General features: G+C 43.4%; 1 protein-coding gene across 2 annotated transcripts in view; it reads left to right on the top strand.

The window, feature by feature from the left end:
• KMT2C (lysine methyltransferase 2C) overlaps nt 1-21,370 on the top strand; it is a 287,322-nt gene that overhangs the window by 41,959 nt on the left and 223,993 nt on the right. For both annotated transcript variants that reach the window (XM_019530420.1, XM_019530412.1), the window contains exon 2: nt 7,501-7,589. In XM_019530420.1, the coding sequence (XP_019385965.1) occupies nt 7,544-7,589 (46 nt within the window). In that variant the 5' untranslated portion in view covers nt 7,501-7,543. The remainder of the gene's footprint in view (nt 1-7,500; nt 7,590-21,370) is intronic.

Below are 21,370 nucleotides of genomic sequence, written 5' to 3'. Positions count from 1 at the left end.
GTCCTCGGGCCAGTACTGTTCAATATCTTCATCAGTGACTTGGATGAGGGGGAAAAGCACCTTGTTAAAGTTCGCAGATGACACAAAGATGTGAGGAGAAGTAGGCACGCTAGAAGGGAGGGACAGGCTACAACTAGATCTGGACAGGTTACGGGGGGAGAGGGGGGAGATAGGACAGGATGGGTTTCAACACTGACGAGTGCAAGGTGCTGCACCTGGGGAGGAAGAACTGGCACCATACCTACAGGCTGGGGAACTCCCTTCTCGTCAGTGCAGAGGCAGCAAAGGAATCAACAGTGACTCCCAAGATCCAAGATGAACATGGGCTGCCAGTGTGGGGACACAGTCAGGAAGGCTAACCGTACCTTGTCTCATTCATTCATAAATGCATCATGAGCAGGTCCAAGGAGGTGATCCTCCCCCTCTGTGACACTGGTCAGGCCGCAGCTGGAGTACTGTGTCCAGTTCTGGGCGCTGCACTTCAGGAGAGATGTGGACATCATGGAGAGGGTCCAGAGGAGGCCACTCACATGATCAGGGGGCAGCAGGGCAGGCCCTACGAGGAGAGGCTACAGGACCTGAACCTGCTTAGCCTCCACAAGAGAAGGCTGAGGGGGGATCTTGTGGCCTGTTATAAACTAGTCGGGGGATCAGCAGGCATTGGGGAAGTCCCTATTCCCTTGTGCACTGCCAGGAGTGACCAGGACTAACGGTCACAGGCTGGCAGAGGGGAGATTTAGGTTAGATATTAGGAGGCGCTACTTCACTGTCAGGGCGGCTAGGATCTGGAACCAACTTCCAAGAGAAGTGGTGCTGGCTCCTACCCTGGGGGTCTTCTGGTGGCCATCTATAAACTTACAAGGGGGGACCTGTGGGGAACAAGGAGAGTCCCTGTTCCCCCGAGCACTACCAAGACTACCTAGGAATAATGGCCACAAGTTGTTATAATGACCACAAGACTGAGAGTAGGTTCAGGCTAAACATCAGGAGGCATTACTTCACAGTCAGGGTGGCTAGGATCGCAAACCGGCTTCCAAGGGAAGCGGTGCTCGTTCCTCCCTTGGGGGTCTTCAAAAAGAGGCTGGATAATCACCTTGCTGGGGTCATTTGACCCCAGTACTCTTTCCTGCAATGGCAGGGGGTCGGAATTGATGATCTGTGCGAGGTCCCTTCCAACCCGACCAACTATGAAACTAGGGCCAATATTGGAATTGTAAACTCCCTAAGTCTCCCCTTTTGACTTTTAGATTGAATTCCTGTTCAGAAACCAAAATACTTTTAAAAAAATGGAATTTTGTTATGCTTTCTTGTAAAACTCATTTTTGGAGACTGTAATAGTAAGTTTGTTACTGAAGTGCTGTGAAGTGCTGTATTTGTTTGCAAATATAGAAGAGCATTGAACTATAAGTTGTTAATTTTTCCAGGTACATTGAAGACTTGAACATGGTTAGAGTAAATAGCAAGTTAGTATGGTAAAATCTTGTTGTTCGAGTATACTATCGCTGCTGAAAAGAATGTCCTTGTTTAGCACTATGTGAGGAAGTTTTGAATGTACAATTTTAACGTGAGAGACGTATGAGAGATTTGATTAGTTGTGAATGAATGAACAAATAGACCAAGACTATAATAGATCAAATAGAATTTCATGATTGCTTAAATTTTATGTAAATTATAGTGGGGGTATGTTTTTTTGCTTTTTTCTTATTTTGAATTGTTTTGTAAATAAGAATACAAATTGAATATTAAATGTAAAATAGCTTTCCTTTTTTGGTTCTTCCTTCAATATGTTTGGAGTACATGTTGGTTAATAAGTTGCTTTTCTGTCAATAGCTGTGCTTTTAAACATGAACGGAGAAGATTTTTTTATTTTATTTTTTTTAATAAAGATTTCTAAAGAGAAAAGGCATGGGAAAATTGATCCATAAAAATGCTCAACAGCAGTTAGGGTATTTGCATGATAATAATTATGCCTATCTTGCTGTCCAGTATTGTAGCATTGTTTCCTGTGCTGTCTATCTGTATCCATCAGTTGTCAGCCTTCTGGATTGTGAGCTTGCTGAGATGCAGCCCATCTTTAGGCAAACACAGAACATAGCATTTAGTGCAGGGGTGGGCAGTTATTTTGAGTGGAGGGCCACTTACTGAGTTTTGGCAAACCATTGAGGGCTGCATGAGAGGCAGCCAGGGACAGATAAATATTAATTTTCTAAATTTTTTTAAGGGCCTCACAGGCTGGATAGAATGGCTTGGCAGGCCGCATTTTGCCCACCCCTGACTGACTTAGTGTAATAGTTTACAAATAAGAATTTCCCTTATTAGGGTCCTAAGGTGCTATAGTAATACAAATACTGTATTTATTTGGATAGCACATGCACTTCCCCCAGAAGCAAATGTTCAAAATTGGGGTGCATGTCTTCCACGGGGCAACTGATTTTTTTCTTAGCTGGAACAGAAGCATAGAAATGCTGTGCTTTAATGGCTGTTAGAATGGGTGCTGCTGACAGTGTGGGCAGAGTCCAGTATTAACCCTTTCACAGTTGCTAAGGAATTGGTAGCAGCTTTTGGCCAAGTTCACAGTGGCCATGAGAACATATTAACACTGCAGCACGTGCCTGAAATAACTGTTGAGCTGGCTGAGGGTGAGTGAGCTGCTGCAAGAGGTTAGCTCTGACTCTGTTAAATAAATAAAATTCTGCATTCTTCATTCCAAAAACAAGGTACATATTTTATTTTGGGGTGTGTGGTATGGGAAAAAATACAGGTATGTTTGTGAAGGTGGTGGGTAGTTTGGGATTAGAACTGCAGAACCTGATATTTCTACTGGACTGAGTTAAGAGGGTGATAGGAATGGTTCTATTTTGGCTTCATTTTAATTGCTCCTAAATATTAATTAGTTCCTTTTAGAGTTATACCACTTAGAGATGCATAGATTTTTCAGGCATAGAGTATTTGGGTGAAACTGAGGCCCAGACTAACAAGTGGGGTTCATCTTTATTTGGGGAACAGCCTTCTGTTTGCAAATGCATTTCAAAACTGTGCACTGTAAAAGGGATGCAATGTCAGAGGACTTTTTTAGGAGAGTCAGAATGTATTTTGTGCATGGTTGGGGATTGAAATTCCACGCAGGGTGAACACTTAGAATTTGCTGCTGTTACTGTTGTGAATTATTGGGGGACACTGAAATATTGGAAACACAGTTCTTCTCTTGATCATTTTTCCAGGCTTTATGTTGGCCAGCTCTTATAAGCATCCAGGTAATTGAAAACCTGTTTTTAAGAAAAAGCAGTTGATTTAACCCCCACATGCTGATCAACACTTCCATACAATTTCATCTACAAAGTTTTTTGACTAGTGCTGGACTCAGCATGAAAGATATCTGATGCTTTTAGTGGTAGTTATGGCATTCATTTTAAAAAAAGCATTTCAATATATAAAAATGTGCCCTCAATGTGCATATAATCTCTCATGAATTCATGTTCTAGAATGGTATGAAGTGTTTATCAATAAATTAAAATAGGGTCTTACTATTGAAAGCTATAGACTTATGAGAGGTAGAATGACTTTTTTGGAAACCAATCAGAATCTTATGTAAAAGCTAATCAAAGCTTGTCTGAAATTTGTCAATGGAAAGATAAACATTACAATCCATGTTCTAGGCTATTTATATAGACACTTAATAATTGGGCATGTCTTTGTAGATTTTGCATTTGGGATCTTCATCTGTCTTCAGTGAAACACTAAATTATAGCTGTAATCACTACAATACACATTTTAGTTGGTGTTTTGTAGCTCTCCTTTTAGAATGAGGCATAAACATTTTAGATCTCTTCAGAGTATAATGTAGTATTATAAATTCTCTTCTGATTGATGTTCAGTGAAGACATCTAACTAATGTAAGCTGTAGATACACCCTGACTTTTTCATATCACTCTTTGTTGTGATGAATTTATTTAAAATCTGCAGAGTATTTGGAAGGCCTTTTGTAGTATATGTGCAGAAGGGGGAAAGGCATGAAAACACCAGATGTGGGTACATTTTCTGATGAAAAGGAGCAATTATGTTTAATTAGTCCAAACCTGTGATTTTGCTAATGTTAAATAAGTTGCTAAGATGTGGTGGGGGAGTTCAAAAAGTGAATAGTGCTGCTGAATTGAAACATTTTAAAAGTACATAGGACATGTTCTCCAGCATTTTGTATATTAATGTAATAATTATGAATTATGAAATCCGTAATTTCATGTAATTTGTAAAATCATCACAGGAAATATTTATGTCTAGCCAGGGAGCTGTTCCATACAGAGTAGTGTCTTGGTGAATATTGAACATAGGTATTTTGAAGAAAATGTGAAGTAATTAGATACTGTAATGTTAAGACTTGAAAGATTTTAAAGGTGGCTTAATTCACAATTCAAAGGCACTACTTAAATTGTATTATTGATAGATGGCAGGTAGGAGAAGCCTTAAAGTAGTATTAAAAAATATTCCTATTGTTATGTGGATTTTTATGTATACTGTTTTATACTTCTCTATGACTCTGTCATTTCTGTTTTATACATCAAGTGTAGCAGTTTGACCTATGAACATATTGCATGTTTTGGGTAGGGGAGATGCTTGCAGCTTGCATTTTGAATAAGGGCATGGGGAGAGAAGAGTGTCAAGCAACATTCATGTTAAGGAACTCCAAGGAAGTTATTGTCAAACAATTGTCTTTTTTTTTAACATTTCATGAATTTTCTAAATATTAAAAGCCTTTGCATTATGTGTTTGCTTCTCTTGGCATAGCATGGAGTTTTCTTTATTTTCTTTCATTCTATTTTCGTGGGATCTTCATGATTCTAAATGAATGTGTCTAACAAACTAAGACAACCCCTGTGCTTCCTCCCTACTTTTCTGTAGGGAGGGAAATAAATCCACTTAGAAAAAGTGAGTGAAACCCTGCAAAGTGGCAGGTGGCCAAAGAGGATGCTGTCTTCTTTCTCTTTCATAAGGCCACCTTTCTTCCTCAACCCAATTACTGTGTGGTCTCTGCTGTCAAGGGAACCTGCACAAATCTGTCCCCCTAGGGTTGCTGTTTGCACCAGTTTTTTCGGCACTGTTCTGAACTGTTTGAAAAAAGATACCCGAAGGTCCCTGATCTATAGATGCTAATCTCCCCAGCATTCCCTTTAAAAAAAAAAAAAATTAGTGTTGATTCTATATCATCATCACTAGTATTCATTTCATAGTTTTCTCTTGACTTCTGGATTTAGCCCTATTGTGAAGCAGGTGTATACTAACACAACTACCTACAAAGTTGTAATCTTGGATATGTCATTGGGCAAGGAATTTTATTTTAGAAAAACAAATCTGTAGTCTGGAAAATGATGTGAAAATTAAGACCCAAATTTATATTCAGTAGCTCAGTGTCCAGAGATTTTGTCAATTTGGTATTGTTCATCTTAGGAGGAAAAGATCTACATGCATCCTAGATTTGGAAGTCTCACTGAAGACTTTTTCCTATGCCTATGGCAATAGCATCTAAAAGAATGCAATTTCTATCCCCACCAGTTTCACGAATGTACTGCTGGGGATTGCATACAACTGAGGAGGCTCATTTGTATAAGGCCTTGAGAAACATGGGGTCAAACTTGATGTTATTATGGAAGATGAAGATCATTTTCTTTTTAAAATCAAACAGGTTGCATTTTGGACTTCCTTCATCCAGTTGTGACATAAGCAATAAGAACAACAGACAGGCCAAGGAACTCTAAAGCTGATGCTTCCTTGAATTCTTGTTTTTGTTTGCATCTGTCACGACAGCGTTCTCCCTCCTGCTCTGTAACATGTGGAAATGGAAAGTGCTGTATTTCAGATAATTAGGTTTTGCTTTCCACTTTCCCTGTCCTACATGTCGCCAATACTGGATTGTCCCAAATTGTCCTTAGGAGGGTCTTATTACTTAATATGAGACAGGCCCTCTTCTAGAATAGGATGCTCCACTTCAGGAGAACACGGGCCAGAATATACGTATCCCAGTCAGGTGTTCCAGTCATCTTGGTGTGTGTAGGTCTAAAATGGTACAGAACAGAGCACATCCTGTGGTCTGCTTAGTGGATCTAATAAGAGGATTGTTTACTGTGGTATTTGTGTTTAATAGACTGTGCAGAGAATGGTAATCCTGTTTTATGGGGAGTTTTGATATTTCTACACCTTCTTGTTCAGAATAAAAACCTACATTTGAGAATTCTTCACAAAAGGGAAAGCCCCCTGATGCCCAGCTCAGAGGCAGTCTGTCTGCCTGCCTGGCTGCTCTGGAGCAGTCGTGTAACAAGCAGAGTTGGCATCAGGGCAAACCCTGCAAGAGAGGTAGGAGAGAAGCTATTGGCACGTGCTTTTGAGATCAGGGCGGGGGCACAGCCACCGTACTGATGCTGAGAACTCCTACATAGTCCCAGCTGAGCTGCTGTTGTCACTGCATGTGGTCTACTTGCTCCATCTGTCACTCTCTTAAAACAGCTGCATTTGGAGTTCTTGGCATGGCAGTATTGCCAGGGTACGGACCCTGCAGGGGTGGCAGGTGATTTCTGGCACCGCTCCTAACTTGGTGCCTGGAGCAGGTACTTCTCTTGCCCACCCCTAGTTCTACTACTACTATGGAGCCATGAGATCTTGAAAGCCCAGGGTATCCAGACTGCTAAAAAATGGGTGCTGGAAGTCCCAGGTCTTCCACACTCCCTCCTGGCACACCAGTCAAGTTGCAGAGGAGCCCAAGAAATCAGGAGGCAGGGCTTCCAGGTTCTTGATTTCCTACTAGCCAACCGATGTGGCGAATATATAGTAGCTTGGGCTGTTTCCTTCGCATCCCACTGGGATGTGACCCAAGTGGGTAAACTGGCATGAAACTTTACTAAAAAATGTATTTCCAGGGAAAACTTCCAACCAGTTCTAGTATTTAATTTTTTTTTTTTAGGTTTCAGGATCATGATTCTACCAATTTTTTTATTCAGAATTTCCTCCAATGAACTAGCAATACTCTTAAGAATTTATTTTCTGTGGTGCTGTTAATGAATCCCTGTCCATGTTATAGTGTGTGAGATGACTGCCCAAAATTTGGATCATGCTGTTACCTATGATTGCAGTACTTGCCTCCTGCATAGTGAAAAATGTGAGAATCTAATGGCATGTTTCACTTGTGGGCTTTCCGATTACCTATTGTCTGATCAGTAGAAGTGGGTTATTGAGTTATTCTGTTAATGGTAATCACAAAATCTTATGGGCTGACAGCTGATTAAAGGTGTACTATGTTAACCTTTTACTGCTAGAGCACTCAGTAACCATCAACACAAAAAAGGGCAAGGAGCAGCTAACAGTTACCTAGGTTCATAAAAAACAGCTTGACTTAAGTTCCTGATAATTTAGTGCTGGTAATGATTCAATGAACATAAAGCAATTCTGACCCTAGACAAACTTAAACTGAATGTATTTGGTAAATTCATGAACAAAATGTACCCTTTCTTGTAGGCCTCGGAGCAGAGGAAAAACTGCAGTGGAGGATGAAGACAGCATGGATGGGTTGGAGGCAGCAGAAACAGAAAACACTGTGGAAACAGGTAAAGAGAATACAGTATCAATGCTGTCTCCTTGCTGTTTCTCTCTGTCTCTCAAAGCTGAACACAGTTATGCAGGAATTTGGTGTGTTTTATAAGGAAGAAAATAATTCTCTTGCTTTAATTTGCAATAGAAAACAAATATTTACAAAGCTATTAAAAAAAGACTGCATGTAACTCTTTTAAAATAAGTTAATGTAAAAATTCCTCAGTAATGTAAGCATCTAGTGGCTCGGTATCTCTGACTTTAACAAAAATAAAACTTGTGAAAAAGTAGCTGCAACCTGCCAAAATACAGTGTTATTCATATTGCCCCGTAGCAGCAGTTAACCAAGGCAAATTATACCAAAGGGACAGCCTAACGCTACTGCTCCTTGCTGCTGTTTGGGAAACAACTTAATTTCTGTTCTTGTTATAAATATTTATATTATTATCACCCAAAGACCTTGATTAGGATTGGGACCCCCTTGTGTTGACCTCGGGTATAATCCCCACCTGAGAGGGCTTGCATCCTGCAGATGCAAGCAGCTGAGAGAGAGCATACAAATGAGTGAGCATGGTGAAGATGTGCAAAGCTTTGTTAGCTGCAAACATGTCATTATTTGCCTGTTTTTTAACGGTGGGTAGTGGCTGATGCTGAGTGAGTATGGGAAGATGAAACCTGTGAATGCTGTGACCTGTAAGCAGGTGTCTGTAAGAATCAAAAATGTAAGGAGGTTTTTGAATGAAATAAGGAAGACTTGTCTGACTTCTTAGGGAGCCTTTCCCCTTTCATGATGGACAGATTTGGGGAAAAGGTTGGTTTCTAAGGGAGACACGGGCTGGCGGGCGGTGAAGACTGGGAACCCCAGCAAAGTGTCAATTGTATAATTAATTGCTAGCTACTAGATGCAAGGTGTGATGAGAAACTTGTTTGATATCATTTCCATCAGCAGTTCCCAAACTCTGACAGATTGTATCAACTTAAAACAATTCAACCTTAAGTACCACCAGCAAATTTTTGTCATATAAGGTAATTATAATAAATCTGTTAATGCTGTCAAGTTGTCTGTGTACCACTGGTGGTACCTGTACCACAGATGGATCGTTTTGAATGGGATGGTTTGGATAGGGATGATCCTGCCTCAGGTTGGGGGGGTTGGACTAAGATGACCTCTTGAGGACTTTAGGGAAGTAATCAAGGCCATAAAAGAGGAGATTGCAATTGTCAGGATCTGACGTTGAGGGCTTGGACACTGTATACTCCTCCCTTGCTCCCTGCCTGGCAAGAGATGGAGGCATTGTGCTCTGAAAACAGCTTATAGGAGTGCATTCAGGAGCCACTGTTGAGATAAGCGGGTGTTATCGATGAGTTCTGAAGGGAGCCCGTCAGAAGGACGCATGCAACAATTTACTTTTTTCATCTGAAAGTGCTTTATTTAGTCAGCTGCGTTTCCTGTCTCGTGCATGGATGTGGTGACATCACTCACATATACCACCGTGGTAGAAGCTACCCTGGATGTTTTTCCCAGTAACAAGAGTGACGAAGCAGAAAGTGATGCAGCAGGCAGCGGTATCTGTAGAAAGCAGAGGAGTGTAGAAGACAGCTGTGGCTAAGCATGTCTGCTGCAGTTTTTGACTCTGCCCATTATTCCCTTATTTCCCTCTGCCCCACTTCCTTTAAACATAAGCAAGGGAACAAGAGAAAGTGTTTGTTTTGAAGGAGTGTAACAATCTGTACTGGTACTTGACTATGTAAAGGATGCGGTAATGACTATTTTGTTCTGGCTGTACACTTCGTTACCTAGCTCATCAGCACCCCACGTGCCATTGGCTGAGTTCCAGGAATAGTGAATTTTAGTTGGAAGAGACATGGACATGCAAAACATCTTTGAGACTGTAAAAAGAGATGCAAATAAAGATCCTCTCTTTCCCTTCTGCATCCCATTCTCATACCACTTGTTTATACCAAGGCATCTTTGCACCTCTTTTGGCAGTGTGACAAAGGGTCCTTGTGAAATGAGACCCACGTCCAATATGTTTGGTCAAGACGGAACAAATTGGATTTAAGGTGACATGGCCAATTTAAGCAGGTTAAAAATCTCACGGCTCTCAGTGTTGAGCTTACAGGTGTGGAGCAGGAAGGTAAATAATTAGTGGTTTTCTAGGCACAGTTTAGGGTTTGAATCATTTAGGTAGAAAGTTTTTCAAAACCAGTGCACTGCTAAGAATACTTGTCTTGGACTAATGATCTGGGGTTGGAGGGATCTGATTCTAGTTAGTAGTTCGTTGTCATTGTAAAAGTACTCCTGTTTCTTCAAGCAGAAGTGCATTCTGCCAACCCTTGTATGTAGATATAATATATTTTTTAAAGCTCTGTAGTAAAATGACCATCCTTTATTTCAGGAGGTATAATATATTTTTTAAAGCTCTGTACTAAAATGACCATCCTTTATTTCAGTGGAGGCCTGCCTTTCTGGCAGACATGCCACAAGTTAAGCCCCATCTCTGTCCAAATGTCATTATCATCTCCATCCCCCAGAGGTATACCTAATAGTTTGTGGCTTGGGTGCCAGAATGGTAGCAGGGGGCCTTGAGTTTCCAGGCATGCAGGTGGAGCAGCAGCAGGATGCTGCTGAGAGAGGAAGTATCACCACCAAGAACCAGGTTAACCCTTTTTTGGTTCTGCAACCCCCACAGTTTTATATGGCTAGCGAGGACCCTAACCCCTTAGTATGGCAACAACTGCAGGGCCAGTGAGGTCTTAACCTGGCTTTTGGCAGTGACACTTCCTCTTGCAGAAGCATTCTGCTGCCTCCACTCCATGCAGTCAGAGACTTGACCCCTCTGGCTCCATTGCACCAAGCGCCTGGGACTCGCATGCCACGCACACAGCGGCTACATGTGGCATGTGTGCTGCAGGTCGACCACCTGTTTGATTGCTTTGCATCTCTTGGGCTGAGAACAAAAAATAAAAATAAAATAAAAGCATGTCTTGCAAATATAATACAGAGATGTGGAAAAACACTGCTATGTGCTAGTCACATACAGGGGTGTTTGACAAGGGAGCCTCAGGGCTGCGGGGCTCCACATCCCTTATGAGCTGTGCTAGCTTTGTTAAGCATTCTGGCTACTGCTGTAACAGGTGTCTTTGCCCTATGAGAGCCTCAGTTTGCATTTCAAGATACTTGCAGTGATAGGTTTTCCATGTACCCAGTGATGGCTTCAGAGTTCTTATCACCCATGGGACAGAAAAAGCATGGCCCTGGCAGGGTACTGTCCGCAGTACCATATGCTTTATACCAGCTAGTGCCCCCATGCCCAGGGACAGAGCAGCACTGTGGCATCTGCAGGACCTCATGAGGTGGCACCTTCCAAGCCCATAGCATTGATGGGGGATTTGCATGTCAAATACATGCCAGAGGCTGCCTGAGAGGTGTCCCTTGGGTTCCCTGGAGCAGCTTGCTCTCCCCTCAATAGGGAGCCCTGTCAGTGGGAACTCTTTTAATGGGGTTGCCCACAGTCGCACTCTCTGGGTCCAGTTGGGAGGCACCCGTAGCATCCAGGCAGTTCCATGGGGCAGTAGGATGAAGTGCACCCAGGGGCTGGCTCTGGGGAAGTGCCGCTCCGTGGGATACTTGTCATGGTGGCATACAGCAGGGCCGAGGACTCCTCGTGGGGTAGTGACATGGGAACCTCAGGTCTGGGTGTAACTGAGGTCACTTGGGACAGAGGGCTTTGTGTGGGCTAGCACCAAGGCACAGAAGGCTGCATGTGAGATGCCCTGCTGTACTTCTGGGGTGATGGGGCTGGTCTCACTCTGGGGTCTCTGGACTCGGAGCTTGCTGCGAGTATGCAGGTCCCAGGCTGGGCTGGGCCTGGGCAGAGGCATATCTAACAAGTTTTGTGCCTTAAAAAAAACTTTCCTGCATCCTGAGGTGTGCATGGGGCATTAACGAGTGCTAGAAGGCCGGGCGAGGAAAGGAGGGTACTTGGTCTTACTTGTACCATGGAGGCAAAGAACCGAGCGCTGCTGTTTGTGCCCTGCACAGGGCTGTTCTCTCCTTTCCCTCTCTACAGCCGGGTACTGGGGACGGTTCTTCCCTTCCCTTCCCTTCCCCTCTGCTCGTGACAGCTGGGCAGCAGCTGGGGGTCTGTTCTCCCCTCCATCCTGTCCTGAACCAGAGTGCTGGGCTCTTCTCTTCCCTCTCTGCCTCCCTCATTGTGTTCAGGCGGTGAAGGGCTGTTTCCATTCAGCCAGGCTGACTTCCCCATGGAGCAGGTGAATGAGGCACAGGGGCAGAAAGGCTTCTGCTGGCCTCCCAGCCAAGGCAGCATGGACCCGGAGAGCTGAAATTCACCCCTTCAACTCCAGCCCCTGCCCTTCCCCTCTTCTCCGCTTTTCACTTGCAGCCCTGCCCCTACCCCTGTTGTGCCAGCCACAGTGGTTGCCCATGCTACTTGTGGCATGCGTGACGTGGGTTGGCCAGCCCTGCTTTATTTGGTTGCCTTTACAAGGAGTGGAGTTGTGCACAAATTGCCATCTATAGTTTCCAACAGTTTTTAAAAGGGGAATACTGCAATACTAAGCAGGAAGATAAAGGGGCCCTTGGAACTTGGAGTCAGCTGAAGTAAATGGAGCTTGACGGCCAGGTAGTGCTGCACCTCATAGCCACATGAGCCAGTTTATTAGTTGCTTATGCTGCTTGTCTGATTCAGTTGGTCTATAAGGTACACCTCTACTTTGCCTTCTGCCTGACTCAGACTAACATGGGTAACTAGCTCATTCTGCATCTAGAGCTTCTTGTATGATTTTGGGTGAGTTGCTTCACTTTTCCATATCAATAGATTTCTTTCCTGGCTTCAAGGAAAATAGGTTTTCACATATTTAGGGAAGAGAAAGCCCACAACGTCAGAGCAGTTGAATTATTTGACTCTTAACAATGCTGAGGCCATAGGAAATAAGTTTGCTTGCCCCTATACATTAAATGTATGAACCAGCATACATATGACATATAACAAACATCTGAAAAACTGTTTAAACATTAGCACCAATGGTTTAGACACACCGGCACATGTGTGGTTAATACAGTAGTGTACAGTGTCAGAATTTGTATGTAGCAAGACCATGAGCCTAGGCTTGGTAGGCAAACTAATAGCTCTGTAACAAAGAAAAAATGTGTACTGTATCCATCCAGTTTAGTGAGGATGAAATCACCTAAGTCCTCGGAGCTTGATCAGTTTATGAAAGAAATTGCTATGTTTACTTGAATATAAGACAAGGCTTCCTCCTCCAGTCAGTATGGGGGGAAAAAGCCCCTCATCTTATGTTTGCATGCCAGCAAATCCCCTCCCCCCCCCCCCCATTTAAATATGCTGCCTATCATTAAACTGCTGCTAGAAGCAGCATGTGCTTAGTCATGGAAACCATCTGTGAAGTTGATTGAATGCAGCCCATGCTGAGTGTGCCCATGAAACACGTGGTCTGTATTGGGCAAAACACACTGATAGGAACCTTTTTTTTAATGTGTGTGTGACCCTTAAGAACAAAAACAAAAACCCAGGCAGTTGTTCCACCAGGAGGGAATAGGCACCACCCAGAAGGTACTGCAATACTAGGCCAGAGCCAGCCCTTAAACCCCTTTGATGTCAATTTTTTTCTTGAATTTTTTTTGTATTGTTTTGTTTTGTTAATTAAATTTTGTGTCTCGTGCCAAATTAGCCAAATGAGTTCTGAAGTCGTTTGACGAAGCAGAGCTCATTCATTCAAGTTTCCAGTACTACCACTGGAAAGTAACCTCCCTCCCAGACTCTTCAGCCTTTAGTTTCAGATACTCCCAGATCCATGGCGGGCATCCTACGTGCGGGCCCCAAGCCTGGAGGCCTTGGAGTTCAGATGCCCCCGACTCTCGCTTGCCCTTAGCCAAAAGGCCAAAGGTGCAAGCAGGGGAGAAATCCCCCATCTCCATAAAAATAGTGTGTAGCCAAGATCCTCCTATTGGGAAGCTATAGTAGCGGGTCGTGCCCACAGTACATTGGACAAGTCTCCACCCTGAACTACATGACGCCATTGAAGGTGATCTTGCCCTGGTGATCACAGTATTTCTCCTGCCGGAGTGGGGACTTCACTTGATCTGAGTCAAAAGCCTGAGAAGTGGTCAGAAATGCTTGATCTTAGCCAAAAGGTTAGTGCAGCTTATCTGAACAAGATAGAGTTAATTGTGCTGAGTCCCCTTCAGCACTGTTTCCAAGTCTTGATTTGCCACTACATTGCATATACTTTTTTCTTCCTTTTTACTCCTACAGCTGAGTTATGCCTGTCTTTCCCATTTCTGATGATTCCTGTTTCTTCACCAGCCTTAAATGTCTGGCAAACTTCACCAAATGGGGCCCCAAACAGTTCACCCAGAATCCTGCTCTTGCCCCCTTCTCTCAGCCAGTTGCATACTGTTAGTGTGGCTCCACCTCGTGGAGGGTGGGGGCCAGGTTGCCTTATGTCTCATCTGCATATACATTTTTGGAGTGTCCCAGGGCTTGTGACAAGAACACCCTGTTCTAGTTGCAAGTTGGGGGCTAATTAGCACAGGGATCCTTTGTGGGGGTATGTGAAGTACTGAGCGGTGCTGGGCTGTGGGGTCACATTGGCTTGAAATGCTATTGATTCTGCTGGGGCCCAGCCCCGGGAACTATATGATAAGTTATGAGCCTTTTGGCTCTAGACTTATATTTTGCATGGTCTGCCTACTTCTTGACCTTTTGGCTCAGATGAACCTGGTGGAACTGATCACCCTGGTGGTTTTCCGAGGGTGAGACCTGCCTCTTGCACTCCAGGCATGCTGACCCCTGCGAGTTTCCCCAAATGCAGGAAACTCAACATATTGGCATTGTGGCTAGGAGCAAGCGAGACTAGGGGGCACCTGAACCTCTGGGCCCTGGGCTTGCATGCAGTATGTCTGCCACATATTTAGGGAGTATCTGAAGCCCCAGACAAATGAGTCTGGGAAGGAGGATACTTGCTTGGTGGTATTGGCACGCAGACTTGATTGATTGAACTCTGCTCAGTTGAAGCTTGGACCTTGACTGTTGGGCTTTACTCAGTGGACTTCGGACCTGATTTGGCCCTTGAAACAAAAAAAAAAAGTTTGTCCTAGGTGTAAGTATGTACAAAAGTGGTTCTCAAAAGTGTGTTTATGGAGTGTTTGTGGTGAAATTTGTAGCAGTCAGGGTTGGGATCAGAGTCAGACCCACAGCAGTCTCCTGTTCTCTGCAGTTTTTGCCCTTTTCTTTGTTCCCCTCCCCCCCCTTTTATGGTTGCATGCAGCTCACTTCCATGTTGTGCTTGAGGAGGAAGCAGAGCTTGATCAGGGTCTTACAGTGAGGGGGGACAGGAGGGTTGCAGGGGGAAAAAGAAAGCAAGGGGGGCACCTAACCTCCCCCCACCACTATTTTCCCTGCTGTAGCAGTGGGAGGCAGCTGGATTCAAGACACACTCTGGTTAGATTCTACACCTGGAAAATTGTAACTGTAATAAATACAGTAAATGATGTGATTACTTGTGATAGTAGGGTGTTGGATTTGATGACCAGTGGTCCTTTCTATATTCCCAAAAAATCTGTATATATGTAGCAAAGCCATGAATTTAAGGTTTTGAAAACAAACATCTGTATAACAAAGGAAAATGTGTACTGTGTCAGTCTGGTGAATATATGAATACTCACAGAGAGCCGGAAACTATTCTCATACTTGTATTTAAACCAGGAATCTCACTCTTCATACCTTCCGTAGGCCAAGAGGGGTTTTTTGCATTCCTCTGTCTTTGCTCATGAGCTCCCTGTGCTGCTGACCTATTCCCTTTTTCATGGGAGCTCTTTCATAACGGGGACTGTTCTAACACCTGGTCCTCTGTTCTTCACTGAGGCAGTGGTTCCTTGTGCTTTTTTTTTTGTTTTTCTGTACTTTGTGGGTCCCTGTAAGCCAGGGTCTTGCCCAGACCATCAGAATTTGCATCCTCCTTGGGTGTTTTGGTATGTGTTTTTTTTTTAACTTTGTGTCTTTCAGTGCACAAAGCTGCCAGTGCAGTTTCAGAGATTAATAATATAAAAATCAAAGGAATGCACAATTATAGTCCTCACAGCAACTACCTCTCTGGCTCTTGTAATGTACGCAGTTAAGACATAATTACAATATAGTAATACAAATTACTGTGCATGCTTATGTGGAACAAATTAAAATTATTGTTAGAATTTAAGCCTCCTGATTCTATATTTAAAGCCTCAGAAATCCCTTCATCGGTGTCTTGAGTTAGGTGAATGTGTGTGAATGATTGTGAAGCGTGCTTGCTCACACACTTGCTCTTACAGGCATGTGCGTGTGCGCACAGACACACATGTTACCAGATGTTTACAGCAGATTAAAACAATATTGTATGGGTCTGACTTGGGTTGTGCTAAAATAGGAACATAAGGGGTCTAGGGTTTTTTTGACAACCTCCCTTGTGATCTTTGCACACTGAATTTGAAGGGTGCTGCAGATCCTTTGAAGTGTGAGCAGAAAGCACAGGCTCAGACTTGTCCTTGCCTGGCTGATCCCCACAACCCTACTGCAAAACCTCTCTTTAGGGAGGTAAGCCCTGTAATAGATCGATTAGTTTTTGAAATGGGGTGCCACTCAATTCATAAAAATTATGGAGGGGTGACTCGAGTCCAAAAAGGTTGAGAATCACTGATTTAAAGGAACCCGATTTTCAGAGGATAAGTGTGCAGCTCTACTTAAGAATCAGGCCCTTTTATTAAATCTCTTTAAACATGAAGGTACCAAAATCCCTTTTGAAAATCTTAACTAAAACCTCTGTTTTGGCGTTCAAATTTGCCTGAAATTGTTCCCGAAGTGAATGAGCAGGTAGCAATTCAAAATGGTGATCCTATCAAGTTGTGCTCCCAAACACACCACACCCCTACTACAATACTGTAATTTAGTTTTCACAAAGGATCAGCAAGGGGAGGAGGAGAGATCAGAACAAGCTAAACGTTGGGGTGATGGGTCCATAACAATAGTTGACAGGAATGACCAACCAGACAGATTTTTTTGAGTAGTGGATGTTTTCTGAACAGTGCTAATTTCACTACATTAAGTTTAAAAGATGCATGGATCTGTTAAAAATGGTGAAAAAAACTGGTTCAAGTAAGCCCACTTGGAGATGGTACATGAAGAAGCATTGTTGTATGTGAAGTACAGCTTTTCTCTTAAACATGTTACTTTGACTTGCTCCTACTATGTTAGTAGCCTTTTGTATTTTATCAGGCTTTATGAATAAGAGGTAATATATCCCAACTACTTGTGCAGCCTCTGTTTCTGGTTTTTCAGCTTTTCCCTTATTACTGGGACCTGTCGTTTTCTGCTTCAGGACTGCCCAGTGGCTTTTTCAACTTCTTATTCCAGATCTCTAGTGCCTGGAGGCTTTCTTTGTTCACCTCCACCTTCTTCCTCATTGGTTTTTCTTTGCTGGATTTCCCACCTCATTGCTTTCTCCCCTTGGTGAATGCTCTCTGGTCCTCCATTCTCCCAGACCTTTCTTCCTCTCCCCCCTCATTTCCAACCTGCAACTGCAGCTCAGCAAACCACCCCTCTTCCCCCTGCCTCCTTAGCACCTGTTCAGACCTCTCCATCAATTACAGATTATTTTTTCCCTATTCAAGTAGCTGATACTTATTAGTTCAGAGTGAAATTTTGTTCCAGATGCCAAAGGTTACTTGGGTCTTATTGACCCCAGCAGTCTCCTGCCCAGAGCAGAGCAGCTGGACCCGATGATCTCCTGAGGTCCCGTCCAGCCCTAAACTTCTGTGAATCCAGTGAGCAATACAACAGTATCACTTGTGAAATGCTACCTTTTACTGATGAAACCAGAAATGAGAGGTTAAGAATCCCTGTAATTTTGCTGCGTTTTTCTAAGGGAGCCTGCTTAAATTAAGAGTACATTGAGTAAGCAAAGCATGTTAGTTTGGGACCCCACCCCCATGGTATTGTAAATCTAAAGAAAGAAATAATAAAGCAAATGCAGCTGAGTAGCCTCTTTGTTGGTTTGACGTTTTTTGCTGTGGCTGAACACTGAACTCTCCCACTTCTATTCTTCTGCTGTAGATTATTTTCTTCCTGTGTTAGCTTCAGCAAATTTCCATGTAAAGTATATTTTGCCGCCTTCTTGGTTCTCCCCTTAGGTTTCCTGAAATTGAATTCTACATGCTAATCCTTTGATTATTGCCTTTCTTTTTTGAAAACTCTCATAAATTACTTGAGTCTTTCTTAGAATCCACAATCCTTCCTATCTTTGTTTCATCTGCAAATGTTGAGACCCTACATGTTGGCCTTTTTTCCGAATCACTTGTGTATTGAGTGAAATAAGATTAGTGCTACTACTGAGTCTTTTGGGAACCCCCTCTTGATAAATCCATCAAGAAGAATTTAATTCTGTTTACAATGACATCTTACCCACCAAATGAGTCCCTATTCCAATTTTTTTTTTCTTGGTATTGTCGGGGGATTTCCAGTGTGATAATTCATAAAATGCTTTCCTGAAGTCTGGATAGTTATATCAGCTGAGCTCACTTACCCATCGTTATTTTTTATCTTTGGTAACCTTATTATGGTGTACATTGACCACTTGCTTTTTTACTAGATTCATGTCGATGACTTCCTGATGACTTTTGTCCCTCTAATTACCCTTTTTCATCCCTGGGCAAAGCACAAGAGAGCCAGAGACAAATAGTTCTCCATCGAGGGGTTTATCTCTGTAATGTTTTCAAAGATGATTGAACCAATTTAGACCACAAAAACCCTCTTCTTTAAAAGAAGCTTTCCCACTGTTTTTTGGGAGGAAGACTAAAAGCAACTTAATTCCATATCTAATGTACCAAGGAGAACTTCTTACCACAAAAGAACACCCCCCCCCAGCAGACTCCAGGAGTTAAAACTGAGGTGTGGGATAAAATCCAAACTCATTGAAACTCTTCCAGTAAGTTTGGCAGAGCCATGGTTTCTCTGTAAGGTCCATAGCAGACTGCATTGCAAACAACACCTCTAGATAGTTGAGCATACCTTGCAGTGGTGGAAACGATATCTTTATGTAAATACAAGCAAATGAGAAATCCAGTTGCATTGCTAGTATTTTTAACCCAAAGGCAGGTCTTCTATGCAACTCCCCACCCCTTCCATCCATCAGGAAATGCTGGTAGAGAGCAGGCTGGTAGCTATTGTTTGAAAGTGTTTTGTTTCTGTTTTCCCCTAATCTGGTAATTTGGTTATACTAAGGAATCCAAATAGGACAGTAAGAGCTACTTGGCATTTGCATTTAAATCAACACAGGACCTTCCTAGCCGCCAGCATCCCTTCGTTAGCTAATGATGATATGAGATGTGATCATATGCACTGAAAATGGGACATTTAACCAGCTGAGCTTTTTCTTCCTGGCTGGTCAGCTCCCTCCCCCAAGGTTCTTTCAGTTTTTCAGTAGTATAATCCCTTACTTCAAACCAGTCCAGATAGTAGTGGGGCTTTCTGTGGTGTTTCAGGGCTGAAAAAGTCCCTCTTTCATTCAGCATCCTTTTTATAGTTGTGCCTGCAGCTGTGCCATGTGTGGCCAAAATGCTGAAGTTTTTTTTTTTTTCTACAAGAGTTGCCAAGAACTGAAAAAACACCCTCTGGTACAAAGCAAGAGGCTAACCAGATCTGATTGTATGTTGGGCATTTGCCAGGTCACTGACTGGTGACGAGGAAGACTGCATGCTGTGCACTGAATGTTAAAACTTTTAAGTTCTACCTCCTTATCTCGAATGCAGTGAAAGAGATGAGTGGCCACAAGCCCTGCTTTTGCACAGTTGGTACAACTAACATTCTCACCACCAGTTATGTTTCCTTGCTGCTCTCTGTCCTTTTTTGTAAAAGTCATGCACTCCAGTTGCAGCATTCATTGCATCGTCTGCATCCAGGCATGGAATTTTAGTTGTATACAAATGTCTTCATGCCACATGACTTTTGAACATGAAATCTAGTCTCTCTTATCTACTGTGGCCTGTTTTGGGCCCAAAACTGGTTTCTTCAGTAGATTTCTTAGCCATGTTTGGCCATCGTTAAAACATGACATGTCCCATGCTCCTTAGTTAATGTGGGAGAATTGAACTTAATGTTAAGCAGAAACGTCAATGAAGTTGAAGTTAATGTTAAGCGGAATTGAAGTTGCCTGGCTTCCTTTGGCGAAGTGATCAACTTTTCATGTAAACTGGATGATCAGCATGATCTATTATGTCTTGCTTAGTGGATAATTTTTAATGTAGAACGTTCTCTGCAAACTCTTTTGCCTGAAACTTTTAACTGAATCAGCTTCTTATACTTTACAAAGATGAGAAAAGATGATTGATACAAATAGTTGCCACTTATTATGTTGCCATTGTGTTGGAAGCAATTCTAGTGCAGTTACTTTGTTTCTAGTCATTCACCAATGTACAAACAAAAATCTCAAAGCCCAAGAATTGCAATCTTTTCTTTGTTCTGGTGATGTTTTAAGCAAGACTATAAATAGAAAAAGATAAGATCGGCAAATGCACGGGTAGGATTCTTTTCCTGATAATTTACTATATTGGGGTCAGTGTTTTTTGAATAGGATAAAATTTTGTTCTGAGGTATGGCTTCAGTGGTTTTGGTTATTTATTTCATAACTGGCAAGGAATTTACATTCATATATGCTATATTGGTGGTTTAAAAAGTACCGGTAAAGAAATCTATTTTATTGCAACATACGGTCTTCAAAGAGGAACATTCTTGTGTAGCTTAAAACTTGAGTTTTCCTGCAGTGGGTTACACTATAGGGTCCTGAAATATAGCAGTACTTCTGGTGCAAAGATACCCCTCAACATACAGTGATTTTTAAACCGCTTTTCTCTGAATGCTGGCTGCTGCTTCACCAGAGGACTGTCTGATCACAGTGACACTTCTGCCTCCCAAGCTAGGGATGGAAATTACACATAAACCAATATAAGCGGGTGGAAACTGGTTCATACCTGTAACTGAACAGAAGTTCACTGCATATGAACTGCTTTCAAATGGCTGAAACCGGTTTAAGATGAACCTGGTTGGATGTAGTTGCTGGAACTTCTGTCCCAGATCCCCTCCCGACTCAGGTTAGGTCACAGTCCCCCAGTACCCCCAGTGCCTTTGCGAGGAGGCGTGCTGGAATACAGGTTGCTGCTGTAGCCTGGTGCCTAACTGGCTCCACCCCAGGACTGGGCTTGGCTCAGGCCAATGACCAAGCAGCACAAGCACAGAGGTAAGGGTGGGGGGACACAGGTAAGGCTTCCCCAAGGACTGGACCCCTTTGCTGCTCCCTATCCAGCGCCTGGCCAACAAGAAAGCAGCCGGAGCATGGAGGTGAGGGAAGGGGGGCTGGGGGCAGGGGAGAGAGGCAGGGCTTTCCTCAGGGACTGGACTCCAGCGTTGGGGGTAGGCAGGGGGAAATGGACCCTGGTGTCTTCTGGGGGGGCTGCAGTGGAGGGTCTTCCCCCCATTCAGCCCAGCCCAGCTAGGGGGCTTGTCTGAGCCCCTTCAGCCCTGCCTGTCAGGCACTGGGGTTGGGAGGGAAATGGATCCTGGCCCTGGGCCCACCACTGGTGTCTGCCATGGGGGAAGGGAGGGGGCTGTGGCAGCCCAGACTGGCCCTGCTGCTTATTGCGAGTCCCCCATGGCTGCTGGCTGTATCCTGCCGGCTGCCTCTGGTGCTGGGCTTAAGGCTCTGGGGGATGTGCCGGGCAGCCCTGGGG

Source organism: Crocodylus porosus, unplaced genomic scaffold (genome assembly GCF_001723895.1).
Source record: "Crocodylus porosus isolate Cpor-Errol unplaced genomic scaffold, CroPor_comp1, whole genome shotgun sequence".
NCBI classification, from domain to species: domain Eukaryota; kingdom Metazoa; phylum Chordata; order Crocodylia; family Crocodylidae; genus Crocodylus; species Crocodylus porosus.
Note: the sequence above shows the minus strand (reverse complement) of the source record. Positions and strands in the feature narration are given on the sequence as shown.